The sequence below is a fragment of the Balearica regulorum genome, chromosome 4 (genome assembly GCF_011004875.1).
Source record: "Balearica regulorum gibbericeps isolate bBalReg1 chromosome 4, bBalReg1.pri, whole genome shotgun sequence".
Lineage (NCBI taxonomy): Eukaryota > Metazoa > Chordata > Aves > Gruiformes > Gruidae > Balearica > Balearica regulorum.
The window spans coordinates 64,871,541-64,884,595 of record NC_046187.1 but is presented as its reverse complement, the minus strand read 5'-3'; the positions used below and the strand labels follow the sequence as shown (position 1 = coordinate 64,884,595).

The 13,055-nt window shown below is 40.8% G+C and overlaps 1 protein-coding gene across 1 annotated transcript in view; it reads right to left on the bottom strand.

The window, feature by feature from the left end:
• Positions 1-12,319, bottom strand: part of FAM184B (family with sequence similarity 184 member B) — a 48,833-nt gene extending 36,514 nt beyond the window's left edge. The window contains exon 1 of the mRNA XM_075752445.1: positions 11,211-12,319. Within this exon, the coding sequence (XP_075608560.1) occupies positions 11,211-11,345 (135 nt within the window). The 5' untranslated portion in view covers positions 11,346-12,319. The remainder of the gene's footprint in view (positions 1-11,210) is intronic.
• Between the last annotated feature and the right edge of the window lie 736 nt (positions 12,320-13,055).

Sequence of the window (13,055 nt, the reverse complement as noted above, 5' to 3'; positions counted from 1 at the left end):
AGTATAAATACTTATTAGTTTGGTCTTTTGGGTGCGCACATTAGGTGGAGTTATCACCCGTGCACCCAGCGCTGCAATAAAGAATGCCTGTTTTCTAAAACTTCAAAATAAGTCTTAGTGAATTATTTTGCCGCTTTCCGGTAACACAAATGCTGTCACAGAAGGTCACGTTAATTTCAGTAAAAGTTAAATTAAGTAAAATTTCTAATTAAAAACACAGAACTAGATGAAAACACATAAAAAGATTATACTTACTCACCGATACAATAAATCAACACACACACACACATATGTAGACAAGTAGAAAGGCCAAATTGTTTGATTCCAGAGTCCTTTCTGTTCACCTTTTGTAATCACTGTCTTGGTGAAATTTTTGCATAACTCCTTAAGTTTTCAAATATCCTCATAAATCTTTGGCTTCCACAGTCTTGAATGAGTTCAAATCCATCTTATGAAGCTGTTTCAGATAGATAACGCAAGAAATAGAAGATTTGTTCAACACAAGCCACATTTATATCTATGCCCTCTGTCTGTCCGTTTTAAGGTCACTGTAGTCTAAGTAAACTTTTAGTGCAGAAATGAAGTCAACAATTCTGTGTCAACAGAAGGAATAAAAAGGCCTTATTTCCATGTAATTCACTGATAATTTAGCTGTCTGGATTTTGTTACATGTCTAAAACTTAGAGGAGAGCTTTACAGGTTTATATCCCAGAAGTTTGATCTCTATTATGCTTCAAAAATATGAGTTAATGCATCTCATTAACCAGATCTAAATACAGTGGTAACAGAATTCACTCGCCAAATTAACACTCAATTTTGTGAAAATGTTTCATTGCATCCCAGATTTTTAAAGATCTTTAAGGAGTCTAAAATTGCAAACATATATTCAGTGCTTTCAAAGGGTTAGGTTTGGGGTTTCTTTATGATTCTAGGTACTTAGCTGAAACTTTATCCTTCCAATATATCTTTTAAAATCTTGTACAGATTATGATAAAGCAACCTTGTCCAATTTTACAATATATGCAGAAAACAAACAAATTCATCCTGTAAATTCTCACTTGATTCCTGTTTTTCAAAGTATATTTCCTTACTTCAAATACAATAGAATTTGGAAATCTTGCAAATATAAACCATACAATCGTTGATTTAATTACAGCCCAGGGTGAAACAGATTTTCCCAACCAAATACGTATTTTTGTGGAAACAAATATTATAATTTATTTTTTTAAAAATGGTTATTGCAGGTTTTGCCTTCAATATAGATCTGTGATAAACACAGATAAAATGAGGTCTATTTCTTCCTAATCCAGACTAAAACATTATACAGATTGGATCAAATACTTACCCTCCTGTAGTCTGCAGGTGAAATACTGATAGAGGAATTTTTAAAATTTAAAAAGAGTTCTTTGTATGTTCTACATACTTTGCTAATTAATAAAAGTAACCATCAAAACCCTCAGGTACCCATGAATTAATAATACCAGTTTCTACTACTGCAGACACCAAAATTTAAGTTCTTTGCTGCTGTAAGCAAATTCAACCGTGGGAATACATGTGAAAGTTCCACAGACCCTCTGCCTCTACTATGTTAACAAAATAGTTGTAGCTTTTCTCTTCCGAGTCTATTAAGTATGCACTTTTAAAAAAGAAAAGCACAGTATTCTAGTGCCTGTGGAGATTTCAGTTACTTTGCAGTTTTCTCATCCAAATAATATGCAATTCATACTATTATTTTTTCATGACTAAAGATATTCTCTGCTCAGGTATGGATATTCTCTACCCTTTTTCAATATATGAACTACAAAACAGCTAGGAGGTAGCACGTGAAAATAAACAGAAGACAGTATATCATGTTATATTCAACTAAGTACAGACATCCTGTCATGGGAATCTGTAACACTAAAAGGTCACATGGATTCAAGAAGTGATTGGATGAATTTATTGAAGAAAAATCCAATCAGGGCAATTAAATACTAAGACACTTTGTCAGTCTCTGGAAAACTCACACAAATCACTAGAGGCAAGGAGAATACTGCACACAAGCGCTCTAGAGGCATGCCATATTCCTGTAATTCTCTGGGTGCCATCAGAGACAAGCTACTGGCTCAGATGGACCTCAGCATACAGTGTTTTTTAAAAGATATTTTTCTTTCAGTTTCTCTCCTTCCTTTTGAAGTCGTATCGCAGGAGCCAGAATCAACATATTATTATGTAGTTAGAGGGCTACATAATAATAATAATGTGTTGGGTTTGCATGGCAAGGTTTTGGTAGTGGGGGGGGGCTACAGGGGTGGCTTCTGTGAGAAGCTGCTAGAAGCTTCCCCTGTGTCTGACAGAGCCAATGCCAGCCGGCTCCAAGACGGACCCGCCGCTGGCCAAGGCCAAGCCAATCAGCGCCTCTGTGATAACATATTTAAGAAAGAGAAAAACAGTTAGAGAGAGCTTTTGCAGCTGGAGAGAGGAGGGAGAAGATGTAAGAAACTCTGCAGACACCAAGGTCAGTGCAGAAGGAGGGGCAGGAGGTGCTCCAGGCGCCGGAGCAGAGATCCCCCTGCAGCCCGTGGTGAAGACCATGGTGAAGCAGGCTGTCCCCCTGCAGCCCATGGAGGGAGGATGAGGGGGTGTAGAGATTCCACCTGCAGCCCGTGGAGGACCCCACGCTGGAGCAGGTGGAGACACCTGAAGGAGGCTGTGGCCCCGTGGGAAGCCCACGCTGGAGCAAGCTCCTGGCAGGACCTGTGGACCCGTGGAGAGAGGAGCCCACACCAGAGCAGGTTTGCTGGCAGGACTTGTGACCCTGTGGGGGACCCCACGCTGGAGCAGTTTGCTCCTGAAGGTCTGCACCCCGTGAGAGAGACCCACGCTGGAGCAGTTCGTGAAGGTCTGCACCCCGTGGAGGAGACTCACGTTGGAGCAGTTCGTGAAGGACTGTCTCCCGTGAGAGGGACCCCACGCTGGAGCAGGGGATGATGAGAGGAGTCCTCCCCCTGAGGACGAAGAAGTGGCAGAAACACCGCGTGATGAGCTGACCATAACCCCCATTCCCCGTCCCCCTGTGCCACTGAGGGGGGCGCAGGTTGAAGCCGGGAGTGAAGTTGAGCCCGGGAAGATGGGAGGGGTGGGGGGAGGTGTTTTGAGATTTGATTTTATTTCTCATTCCTCTACTCTGTTTTGCTTGGTAATAAATTAGATTAATTCCCTCTCTAAGTTTGGTCTGTTTTGCTCGTGATGATAATTAGTGAGTGATCTCTCCCTGTCCTTATCTCGACCCAGAAGCTTTTCGTCGCTCTTTTTCTCCCCTGCCTAGTGAACGAGGGGAGTGATAGAGCGGCTCTGGTGGGCACCTGGCCCCCAGCCAGGGTCAACCCACCACAAATATACATCATAATACTACACTATTACTCATATACCAATGTAATTTTTACCCAAATACTCATAACAGTAAAATGGAGCTAGACTGAACACAGCCACTACTCACATTCCCATTTCAGGAAGACGTTCTTACTAAGCATATGCATATTAAGCATATGCTGCACACCTCCTGAGATTGCATCGATGATCACAAAACCAAGAAAATTTAACCACCATTTATTATCAGAAAAAGTAGAAACAGTCTGTGAAATTTAAATTTGTCTGAATAAATGGAGCAGGTCTCTAAGCAACCGGATGTGGTCAAAGATGTCCCTGCTCATTGTAGCGGGGTGGACTAGATGACCAAACTATTCTGTGATTCTTTGATTCTATGATGAGACCCTAGTCCAAATATTAATGCTTACACTAATTTTTAATTATGCTTTGATTTTAAATTTTTAAGCATTAAAACTTAAAGCTTTAAGCCTCACAAGTCTCTGACAGCATCATGTTTATATGGTGAACAATGACTGCGCTGGATGACCAAGAGGCACTTGTCACTACTCCAACTTGACTATACTCCCTGGGCACACGCACCCTGACTGCATTCACACTTCTGGGTGCACAAGTGGGCAGGGAGCTGTACTGCTCTCCAATACACGTTTCTCATCTCGAAAATCAGGGGCCGGGGACTGTGAAGTGCATTGCCAAGAGTGCAGTGGCAATGCACTGTAGTTACATTGCAATGTCCTGTAGTTTTGAGACAATTCTTTTTTTTTATTAAATACTAAGGTATATCAGCATCATAGTAAAAACATTTAAACATTGTAAAAAACATTTAAAAGTACCAGCTATAGTTCTTAACAGCTGTGTTATCACATTCTAATAGCTCTGTCCTCCTGAATAAAAAAAGCAAAATATTGAACTGTAATCTCATATTTACATTTAAAGGTAGCTCTTATATAACCCTCTGAATGTCATTGCATAGTCACAACCAAATGCTGTAGCTTCCAAAGATAATTAAAACAGGAGGCTTCTCTGGTAGTAACCTGTTTTAAGTTAAAACTGTGTTTAAGTGCCTAAAGATGAAGTCATACAAAGTTCTGAACGATAACTACATTAAAAAGGTGCAATCTTACTTCAGATGAATTTCAGTGAGGTCATTAACTTAAGAAAAAAAACCCTATTTGAAAACAGTCTGTTTGTAGTTTCTTTATGAAATAAAGTCAGTAATAGGATTATGGGTGTTCTGCTGCCTCCGAGCCCTTTGGAAGACAAATGAATATACATTAAGTAAAATGCCAAGTCTGAACCAGCACAGCTGAGCCTGAGCTACTGTGCTGCACTGGGAGGCAGGATAAATTAACCCAGTCTTGGTACTAGACTAACCACATTCACACACTTCCTCATGGCTTTAAGCACAAGCAAGAAAAACTCACACGCCTATCTGTATCTGTTCCTAGTAAAAGCACAGGTTAAGTGGTCTTCAGCACCACATAGAGACAGTCCAGTTGCATACAGGCAGGAAAAACAAGTTAATTGTTACAGTGAGACAGCTAATATGTTTAATATCTGACTGTAGAGGTGGCAACAGAGGTAGTTCTACCTCAGTGTAACAGCTGTTTCAATAAAACATAGTCTTTTACCTAATGAAGATGTGACTTTGGGGAAAAAATAACAGGATACTTTATGGAAAAAAATATTTCATATACTACACACAATGCTGAAGTGTTCAAAAGCCTAAATACACAGCTTTAGTATATTTAAGTGAGAATGTCTTCAGCGGAGTTGGCACTGACTTCTAACTTGAGTATAATTTTCTCAATTGTAAAATATTCGCATCTATATACTGGTTAAAGAAAATGTTAGGAGGGAGGTACTTATAGTGTCACTGAAAAGGGTACTTTTATACATTATCGATAAAGAAAAGATAGAACAAGAAAAAATATAACCTTGCAATTTTCTTTTGTGCAATTAATAGATCACTAGATATTTTATCACCTATTGCCTGTAATGCACATAGTAATGAAACATACAACATTTTGTATATAAACATTAACTGGGTTTCCTTGAAAAAGTAACTTGAATTTAGTATATAGTTTCCATTATAAAGTAGCTTTGAGTTGTTGATTACTGAGGCTGTCAGATTTTCTGCAAACTTGGTATAGTCAGTGACAAATGTGTGGTAAGAAGGTAATTCCAACACCTAGCTGTCATTCTTATACCTTAAATTAATTTCAATGACAATTTCTAGCCATCCAAATAAGATGATTCTGGATTACTTCCTGACAGAAACAGTGGCTTTAATACTACTTTTGACTAGTTGATCAACACAATTATATGACACTGCACACAGATTTTATGATCCAGGAGTTCCTTTTAGTTCTGTAAGAAAAACATTGTGATGACAGGTTAAGAAATCTCAGTCTGCACATTTTTGTCAGCTGGTAGATAAAAATAATGCTAGCTTTGAAATCTTGATAGAAAATTGTACATAAAAATCATGAAAACAAACACATCATCAAGTAAAGTATATGGGGATATTGATAGCTGATTTTGTTAGCCTTGTTAGTACAAAATGTAAGCAGCTTTATAAAAAGATGCTTTCTCTTTGCCTATACGGAAACCAGTTTTTATACTCCTTGCCCAAAGGAAAAACATTGTTGCTGCAAAAGCATGATCCTAGTTTTTATGCTGTTCCATTTTGCTTCATTTCTGTAGAATACTGAACACCTCTCTAGAGAACTGAGATCAAAAAGCCTCAAGCACACAGGAGAGCTCTGGCAGCATAACAACTAACTGCACATGAGCTCAGCCACAGTAAGCATTGGTTACTGAGTACTGTTAACACATCACAGTAAATAAGGTCAATAAACTTAGCTTAAACTATGTGGAAAAGGCAACATATTTCAACTAGAAACATCAGTAGACAACTGGAGTGCTTCCTTACAGTTGCTCAGCTAATAGGTGCTTCCAGACTAAGCCATTAGAATTTGATTGTATTTCATTCCTAAACATTATCAGCCATTTTTTAAAATGGCAAATAAAACAGGAAAGTGCTGCAAAACTCTGGAGTGATGTAAACAGTCTATGCCCTCACACACGTACCAGGCCACTCGCTAGTTCTTCTGTATGTTTCCACCCACAGAGTGAAGCTAATAGAACTAAAAATGAGCATATCTCATACACTTCTGTGCAAAAGTCAGACATCCTTCCTTAAATAACTAATGAAAGCAGGTTTTGCTTATCTGGCTGATTTTCCACTGAAGCTTACCAAATAATGTTCATATTTTCTATGCTACTGACTGAGCTGAGGGGCAATAAACCTCCCGGTGACTGGTGGTGATAAGCAGCCAGAGAGTGTACAATTTTCAACTGCTCCACATAGAGTCATTAAGGAACATCTGCCTATGCTGCTGCTTCTAGAAGAGGAACACACTTGCTCCCCTTTGACATTTCTTTCCCCTGAAAGAAAAAAGGGTTCTTAATTGTGTTTTACCAGCAATTAACTTTTCCCTGCATTGGCACTCTCTTCCTTTGTAAGACTCACAGTATCCAACATACATATGCAAAATTCTTGCCAGACTGCTTTGTTTTTTTGACTAACAATCTACTTGACCAGAAATACTGCAATTTAAAACGTGCTGCTTACAACAAGGCTCCCAAATTCCCAATATAAAGTCAGATAAACCCCTAGGGAAGATGAATTTGAGAGTAACTACCTACTGTCATTAAAAACATTCCTCCATTGGTATTCAAGAAGGAAATAGAACTGGTTTGTGGCTTAGGTAGCTCTGATACCAGGTAACGTCACCATCCTTGTTATTAGTATTAGGCTTGGTTCCAGAACTGCAGTCCAGAACAGCAAATTTAAGCCCCACTGGCAGAGGTCTGAAAAGAAGCCTGAATGACACGGCTATCTGCAGTGTATCTAGCTCTTGCCAGCCCTGCCCGAGCTGCCTTTTCAATGAAAGCTGATCCACTCTCCTCAGCACTCCAAGAGTTCATTTGCATTTCTATCGTATCTCAAGTGAAAAGGACTGTCCTGAGAATCCATTAGCACATGAAAATCCTGTAATGGCCAATGGATGTTAGGAATCCTCAGCTTAAGGCAGTGGGGAGTCACACCCAAAGAGTCTTAGAAAAGTCACCATGCATTTTAAACTCCATGTTATTGCTAAACAGATCAGAAACACAAAGAATTAGCAAGCACAAAACAGCATGCCAAGGGTCCAGTGTCTGATGGAGAAGTCTAAACTTAATTACTGGTACAAAATCATGCATTCTGCTACAATCATAATACACTAACTTCAAGTCCCTACTAATCTGGATGCACTGGTATTGCAGAAAAGTACCTATCAATTAAATGTGTGATTCACATACGTGAATGACAACTACAGATGGACATTCCCATTTGCAAGCAGAATGTTTCTGTTTTAATTTCTGTAAGTTCATAAATCAAAGCATAGCTCATCTGGAAATAGCTGCAATGTTATCTGATTTTAAAGTCAAAATTCAGAAGGCCTAGACAGCTCTCATCCAAACTCACTAATCTTACCAGGCTTTTAAACTTTTTACCTGCATCCACAGGAACAAAAAATTTCAGTTTGCACTTTTTAATATACCCTTTTTATATTTTTTTTTCAAACAAAACCTGGTCATCACACATACTCATTTAGTACTGTCAGATGAGGCTTTAAAAGCAAAACCTAAACTGTACAATTAATAACAAAACTCTGCCATATTTTCATTAGTGCACTTCAAATGTGGGCAGACAGATGTCCAATGGCAAACAAGGACCTGTGGCCACTTCCGCCTTGAAATGCAAAGGCCACCTTACTTTCGTGGAAAGAGGGGGACAGAGCAGAACAGGGAGCCTGAGTGAGCTTACAAATATGCTCATTGGTTTTGCTCAGTGTGATAGCTCAAGGTGGAAAAACAATGTATGTTCAACATGTCAACAGCGGAAAAAGTCAATCTTTGTGAGAAGGGCCAGGCACCTAAAAATACCGATAAATGGGCTACAAAAAGCAGTAGCTTGCTGCCCAAAGGAAACCAAACATTTCTAAAGGTTTGTGGTTTTCCTCCTATAGCCAAAAAGATGCAGAACAGAGAAATGCACGACTGAAATGATGAAAACTTACTATATTTTATCTCTCCAAAAGCAGAAATAGCAGGGCAGTAGAATGGGAGCAGTTTTCAGGACTGCTGTGTCCTGATCACCTATGGGGATTCCCTGTACCACCCCATGTCTTAACATGTGATCGGCCCTTCGTGTAATGATAGAAACTCAACCTCCTCACCCAATGAACCAGATTGATGCCTTTGCACACCCCTCCTTTGCCTTTGAGAGCAGGAAGAGGCCACAACTGATTATGTACGAAGGAAACAGAATGTAAGTCAAGTTCTGTATCCTACACCTAATTTACACATTTTGTATTCATTTCTCCTGGCACAATGTGGAGTGGATGAGTAATTAGATCATTATCTCTTCAACAATGAAAATCTAACATCACTGGGACAAGAAGTTGCTGCTGTATAACAACAGACAGCAGTACTGCATACTAGGTTCAAAATGGGAAAAGAAAGTACTACAGGCAATTTAAAGTTAGGAGGGATTTTATTATAATTATCTCGACTGTAATATAGCCAAGAAAACAGTGATTTGAAAGGGAGCTCTCCAAGTTCCTAGGCCAAAAATGATTATAACAAATTTTCCATATAGCCATTTTTCAGCTGAGCTGGTCTCAGATTGTGCTTCTCAGATGTTTGCTGTTGGTACAGCATTAGTCTACCCAGAATTTAGAAAGGAAAGCTTATGATTAAAATTCCAATTCTGCCAAGAGTTCTCTATAAGTGTAGTGTTACTGCAGAGAAAATTGGTTCTTAAAGGCCACAGTCCAAAACAGAATGACTTGCTTTTCAGAAGTACTTTTTTGAGCTTCAGATATAAATCACCTTTATTTCAGATGACTGCAAAGTATCCAGAGGGGAAATTCTATTAAAAGTAAAGAAATCACCCCACCCACATTTTAATAGAGGAAATTTAGCAAAAACATCTGAAAAAAAACCACACTACAATAAAATTTTGCCATGATCCTTTGCACTGGGGTGATTTTTTCCCCCACTTTTGCTGCTAAACAGAACTTTCTTCCCCAACCCAAAGACAGGCTTTAGAAAGTAACAGAGTTTTCAGAAAGGAATGAGATATTTTTTCTTCAAAATTTAGTTGAGATTAGAGAGAGTTTAACAAGAATCACTTTATATAAAAAGCAAGACACAGAAATCTCTGCAGAAAATTCGAGAGTTGAAAATTCTGAACAGTGTTTCTTTGCACAGATCTCATCAATATGCTCTAAGTCTGCATTGAGAAATGGATCACCCAGAAAGGAGCTGGTGATTCCTCAACTCTTTGTTACTGTGAACTATAAGCTATCTAATAATAGAGACCCATATCTAATAATAGAGACCCAGCTATTGCTTTTTCTATTAGAAAAGGTAAAACTGATTTATTTTGAGCGATATTTATGGACAAATTTTACTTAGTGTGCAAAATTGATCAAAGATAGCAAGTAAATACGAGATAGAAAACAAGGAAATGACTCAGGACAGCTTAATCTAATTTACAGTAATCTCTCATGTACATTTCACTGTAGTTGAAGAATCAAGAATATTATCAATAAACAGAAAGTGCTTCTTTCTAAGAATTTTTACAGACTTCACTGCTCAAACATATCTGTGTTCAAAATAATAAAAAAAGTCTATTTGATAGTTTTCTTTCAAATATTATAGAATGAAAACGTACCTTGAAGAGTAATGTGTGCATTCATGGGCAAAAAGGATAAGATTGTGTACCAATACTATTATACAAACATACAATCAAAGCACTGGTGAATTAAGTATTGGTATGGCATAGTACAGTAAGTATAACATAGCAAGTATATGTGTAAATATAGGTAGCACGTGTGTGTGTATTCATACACGACAAATATTATCACATACAGTCATCATTAGATGAGAATAATGGCTCTGTAACTAGTAAGCCGTTCTACCTTGAACACCTTTATGATTTCCTATGGTTTGACCTGTATTTTTAGTCAGTGTTTTTTCATTGCTAAAATGTCTTTACCAATTCCAGTGAGGTTACAGAACATGTAAAAGGTGGATTAATAAACAAGAGTAGGAAATGGGTGCATAAAAATAGCTTAAAAGATAACTGCCACCTCCTACAGATTTTCTCTTATTTCTTAACACGGTGTGGAAAATGTTCAAAATATTTTGTAGTGTAGCTCGGTATTGACTAGAAGTTTTACTACAATATTTAGTCCTACCTCTTTTCCAACTCCTGTCTTTCACGAATGCCATTTAAAGTGCCTCTACTTATACAAATCAGGAACAATTAAGTACAAGACAACAAGTAATACTGTAGTACTACAGTTCAACTGCAGTTTTGCAACAACATTACTCGAGAACCCCTAAAACGCAAATGAATTGCCGTCTTCCAAATTCAGGGGAAAAAAAGCGGGTAGCATCAATCGCTCCGAGCAGCACACAGACAAATCTAATGTCTTCGCAAAGCTTGAGCTCTTCTCGCTATCGTTGCATGCTAATTAGAGCAGTTAAGTGCGAGACGTCGATCGTCAGCCACAAAGGCAACCCGCTAAGGTTGGTTTGTAGCACCCGCGGGGCAATTGTTTGAAAGGAAGTTTGTGCACACCGATGTTTTCAGACACCGCTTTATAAGAGAGGGCCGGTTTCCCTTCCCTCCTCTCAGATAGGGGCCGGCAGAGGAGGCAGCCCCGCCGTCCCCGGCCAGAGCAGCCTCACCTCCCTGGGAAGGCTGCAACAGCGACACTTACCTTAGTGAGCTGGGCAATCTTCTTGCACATTTTCACGTGCATTTCCTGATTGCATTCCTCTGCCGAGCTGCTGCGAGCTGCTTTAGATCCATTGCAAGTCCTGGGCTGATGAATCTTGTTTATGCCAGAGGCCATTAGGCTTGAATTTTAAGCAAGTCTGTCTGTGTACGCTCCGGGTAGTGCGATTCTGTCCTTGCTGCTGGCCTCCCCCGGCGCGCTGCGCGCAGTCAAACCCTCGTAGCGCTGGAGGAACTTCAGCCCCAAAGAGGGCAAGCGCCAGCCGCCGCCGCTCTGCCTTCTGTGCAGATGTCCCAATCCTTCAGAAAAACACCCAGGCGAGGAGGCAGAGAACAGCATGTACAAACATCCTGATTGGGATTTTTTTTTTCCCTCCCCTTCTCTTCAAATGGTTGAGCTTCCGCCAGGAGAAGATGCCAGCGGCTGGATGCTACAAATGCCCCACAGGAGACGCTGAGCCAGCTATACAGGCAGCAGCACAGACATGCTGGGGATCTGTTCTAGAGATCGCCTGCAGATTAAATCATGTTGCCTTCTTGGGCTGCCAAAGGATTGCAGAGGTCATCAGAGAAAACGGTGTTAGCACCTTTCATAAGCTCTGTTATTTTGGCAATCCTCTCTAAGTCCGGATGGACCAATAAAGTGATGAAGAAAACCTTGTTCAATTTTTGCTGCTCTGCTGAAAGCAGAATGGAGCAGCTCTCCCAGCTAAGAGGCACACTTGAGCACAGCTGAGCCCGGGAGCCGTGTCCAGGATCCGGTTTGCCTGCCTTATCCAAAGAGACTGGTCAGTTCCCCTCAGTTACGCTACAGGCATTGGAAAGGTGCCAGAAGAAAAATTACAGTGTTACAGGTTATTTTTTTTTTCGTCTGCAAGCTGTTCCCTCTCTTCAAAGAGACCAGGCTTGTACATGTAGAACTAAATAAAAGGACAAGAAAAGACAGGAAAGGGGCACAAAAAAAGGCAAGCTATTAAGATAATGGGATTTTTAAAGAAGAATGCTTCAGGGAAGTGTTACGCAAGAAGAAAATGGTTAGCGGACACATTTAAACTAGTCTAGAAGAGAAAAGGGAAGGAGGAGAAGGCAAAGTAGTGTGAAGTAAGAGAGGTGAAGAGGAAAAGGGAGAAAGAACAGGTAAGAGAAGCTGTGAGCTGCTCAACACCTCTTTGATGTGTCACTGCAGGCAGTACAAGAAACCTCGTGGAACAGGCTGAGGGCCTCATCTCAGCTCGCACTGGCTTGCAGCCCGCCAGAGGGGACATGAGGCTGCTTCAGCCATGGCGGTGCAGGCTGTCCCCCTGCAGCCCATGGAGGATGATGGGGAGCAGATATCCACCTTCAGCCAGTGGAGAACCCCATGCCAGAGCAGGTGAATGCACCTGAAGGAGGCTGTGACCCTGTGGGAAGCCTGCGCTGGAGCAAGTTCCTGGCAGGACCTGTGGAGAGAGGAGCCCACGCTGGAGCAGGTTTGCTGGCAGGACTTGTGACCCCGTGAGGGGTCCCACACTGGAGCAGTCTGTTTCTGAAGGTCTGCGCCCTGTGGGAAGGACCCACAATGGAGCAGTTTGTGAAAGACCGGAGCCTGTGAGAAGGACTCAGGTTGGAGAACTTGGTGGAGGACTGTCTCCTGTGGGAGGGCCCCCAGGCTGGAGCAGGGGAAGAGTGTGAGGAGTCCTCCCCCTGAGGAGCAAGGAGCAGTAGAGGCAACATGTGATGAACTGACCACAACTCCCATTCCCCATCCCCCTGTGCCGCTCGGGCGGGGAGGAGGTAGAGAAAATTGGGAGTGAAGTTAACCCCGGGAAGAAGGGAGGTGTGAGGGGAA